At 37.4% G+C, this 3,201-nt stretch overlaps 1 protein-coding gene across 1 annotated transcript in view; it reads right to left on the reverse strand.

The window, feature by feature from the left end:
• Nucleotides 1-567: 567 nt before the first annotated feature.
• LOC111083871 (fat-like cadherin-related tumor suppressor homolog) overlaps nt 568-3,201 on the reverse strand; it is a gene marked incomplete at both ends in the record, with an annotated part of 11,169 nt that continues 8,535 nt past the window's right edge. Inside the window, 2 exons of the mRNA XM_022380588.1 lie at nt 568-1,000; nt 1,922-2,200. Of these exons, the coding sequence (XP_022236296.1) occupies nt 568-1,000; nt 1,922-2,200 (712 nt within the window). The remainder of the gene's footprint in view (nt 1,001-1,921; nt 2,201-3,201) is intronic.

Here is a 3,201-nt window from a genome sequence, read left to right on the forward strand (position 1 = left end):
AGCCATGATGTAATTTAGCGTTTAAGATAAAAGAATAGACAATTGGACAAACAATTCGTTTAATTTGAAACCAGTCAAAAAATAGTTAAAGCTCAATTCATTTTACCGATCACGTGACAACTGCATGCTATAGCAGTACTTTTACCAGCAAAAAACGTTTTCTGAGAACAACAAACAATAACAACAACAGATCCGTGTTCTCAACTACAGTTAATCGGCTTAATTTAGCTGATTTTTTTGAACCATCATCTGTTCCAGATTAGAAAGGTATAGTTAGGCTTAAAGCATTATCATATTATTTATTGTATAAATACGACCTTAATTAGTGGGTTATGCTTAAAGTATTATAATATTAGTTACTGTACAAATACGACATTTTTTGAGGGGAGGGAATTATGCTTTGAAAATGTTATCATAGCATTTACCGTACTAAAACAACCTTTTGTTATTGGGTTATATTTTAAAATGTTATCATATTAGTTATCAAATAAACACACACACGCAACTATTACAAACAATATCGCCTTCAATGCACTGTATGTTGGTTCCCTCATTTTACCAACTTACTTTGTTTATTATTTCGGGAATAGACCCATTAAGCCAATGGTTGTTACGGACTTTAATCCAATTAGAATCCAGATTCACATCATTCAGGTGACCATTACCAGTTTTTGGCAGTGGATTTATTTCCACTTCTTCTAGACTAGTTTCGCGCTGCTCTTCGTGGATGAATGGTCCTTTGGGAAGACACTTTTCTCTGTAATAGGCAACGTGCAACGAGTTAGGATCATTCAAATTTACAGTGCTTACAGCCTCTGCTTCTACGTCATCATCCACGTGAAATATGGGATTATCCTTTCCAACAAGGCGAGGCTGAGGCTGGAGTTGTTCTGAAGGTTTCCTAGCTAGCTGGACATTGCCCACGTAACCGGTCAATTTACTGGTCGGAGGATGGTCAGTTGTGATTGTGGTGGCTGGAAGACGTTCACGGTTTCGTTTTCTAGGGAGTAAAATATAAATCCGTATGACAGTAAAATGCTCATTATCTCTGAACGATAGTCAATCTGATCTGTATTAACTTCTATAAATTCTCCAAAAATACAAATCAAAATATTAATATATATATATATATATATATAATAATAATTGATGGTGATAAATTAATAATAAATATTTGAAGACAATGCAATTTTTCTTCGATAGAGAATGTTTCATGAACTTTCACTACCCTGGTTTGGTGTTGAGAGAAATTAGACTTTATGGCGTATAAATGATTAAACACAGAACCTTAAAACGCCATCTTGAGATCAAACCAACGCGGAGAAGTCTATGAAACAGAGGCCTCTACAAAGCTGACATTGGAAGAGGCAACATGATATAGAAGGTCCTTCTAAGGAACGGATGATACTGCAATTAAATGAGCAACCAACTAGAAAGGAAAGGAGTAACTATGGAAATACACATTACTAAGGAAAAACAATACTTAACCTTTAGAAGTCGATGTTATATCTTAAACTTGTTTGTTTGTTTTTGAATTTCGCGCAAAGCTACACGGGGGCTATCTGCGCTAGCCGTCCCTAATTTAGCAGTGTAAGACTAGAGGGAAGGCAGCTAGTCATCACCACCCACCGCCAACTTTTGGGCTACTCTTTTACCAACGAATAGTGGGATTGACCGTCACATTATAACGCCCCCACGGCTAAAAGGGCGAGCATGTTTGGTGGGACGGGGATTCGAGCCCACGACCCTCAGATTGTGAGTCGAGCGCCTTATCCACCTGGCCATGCCGGGCCACCTTAAACCTATATGATTTGGGGGAGGGGGGTTGGGCGATAACAGAGAATAGTGAATCAACCTTATTTGTAGAGTAACGAAAAATAAAATCATATAGAAAAAATATAACAGATATTTGTATACAAACCTTCTTAGTATATAGATGGTGAGACTAACAATCACAACAAATAGAGAGGCCAACAACACGCTGAACACAACCATTAACACAAAAGGATTATGTTTTCCATTACTCTTCATCACATGCCCTTGCAACAGCTCTTCAGGAAACTGAACGGTCACGGGAACACTGGTTTGGCGCGGAGGGATACCGTTGTCCGTAGCAACCACAAACACATGACAGACACTGGTGTTTAGAAACTCCAAGTTCAGAATCCGAATTTCTCCTTGATTGGACACAGTGAATAACCTAGAAAAAAGAGAATAATCCAATTTAATATTACAATTTTCTATATATCCAATTAATTGTGATGGATCCAGAGGGGACACGTACCCCCTCCATGAATGGAGGAGGAAGAAAAACCGATAAAGAGTTGTGGTGTTGATTTTGTAATTTCAAACATTTATTTACAATCCTACTCATATTTTTTGTATACTCAGGTCATATATGTATAGCTCAAAAGAAAATGACAATTTTAATTTTAGGGTAATTTCAGCGTCAAAACCATTATTCACAGACATGTTGACAAAACATCTTCGCAAAATGAAAATGAATGTGAATTCCTAGTTTCAAGGAGGACCTCAGAGCGTGGATTATCAGATGGAACATGTCTATCAGTGTTACAAATGTTACAGGAAAACCTCACCGGTTTTAAACAACGCTCTTTCCCAAACATATACTAAATTCTCTGTGTTACCTTGTAATCGTCTGCTACCGGTGAACCTTGTAATCGTCTGCTACCGGTGCAGGAACGTATGCTGATCAGAACACTGAGAAGGAATACAAGGGGTCAAGTTGCATTCTTAATCCTAGTTATTCGCAGAGAAATCCACTTGGACCATACGATAGTGATTAATAAATACACCAACAAAGGTCTCAGGAGAAGACTGCTTGTCAACCCGGTATGAGATGTGCCACAAGAACTAATAGATGATGTGTCACAAGAAGTAATAGATGATGTGCCACAAGAACTAATAGATGATGTGCCACAAGAACTAATAGATGATGTGTCACAAGAACTAATAGATGACGTGTCACAAGAACTAATAGATGATGTGCCACAAGAACTAATAGATGATATGTCGCAAGAACTAATAGATGACGTGTCACAAGAACTAATAGATGATGTGCCACAAGAACTAATAGATGATGTGTCACAAGAACTAATAGATGATGTGTCACAAGAACTAATAGATGATATGCCACAAGAACTAATATATGATGTGTCACAAGAACTAATAGATGATATG

Source organism: Limulus polyphemus, unplaced genomic scaffold (assembly GCF_000517525.1).
Source record: "Limulus polyphemus unplaced genomic scaffold, Limulus_polyphemus-2.1.2 Scaffold11765, whole genome shotgun sequence".
NCBI classification, from domain to species: Eukaryota; Metazoa; Arthropoda; class Merostomata; order Xiphosura; family Limulidae; genus Limulus; species Limulus polyphemus.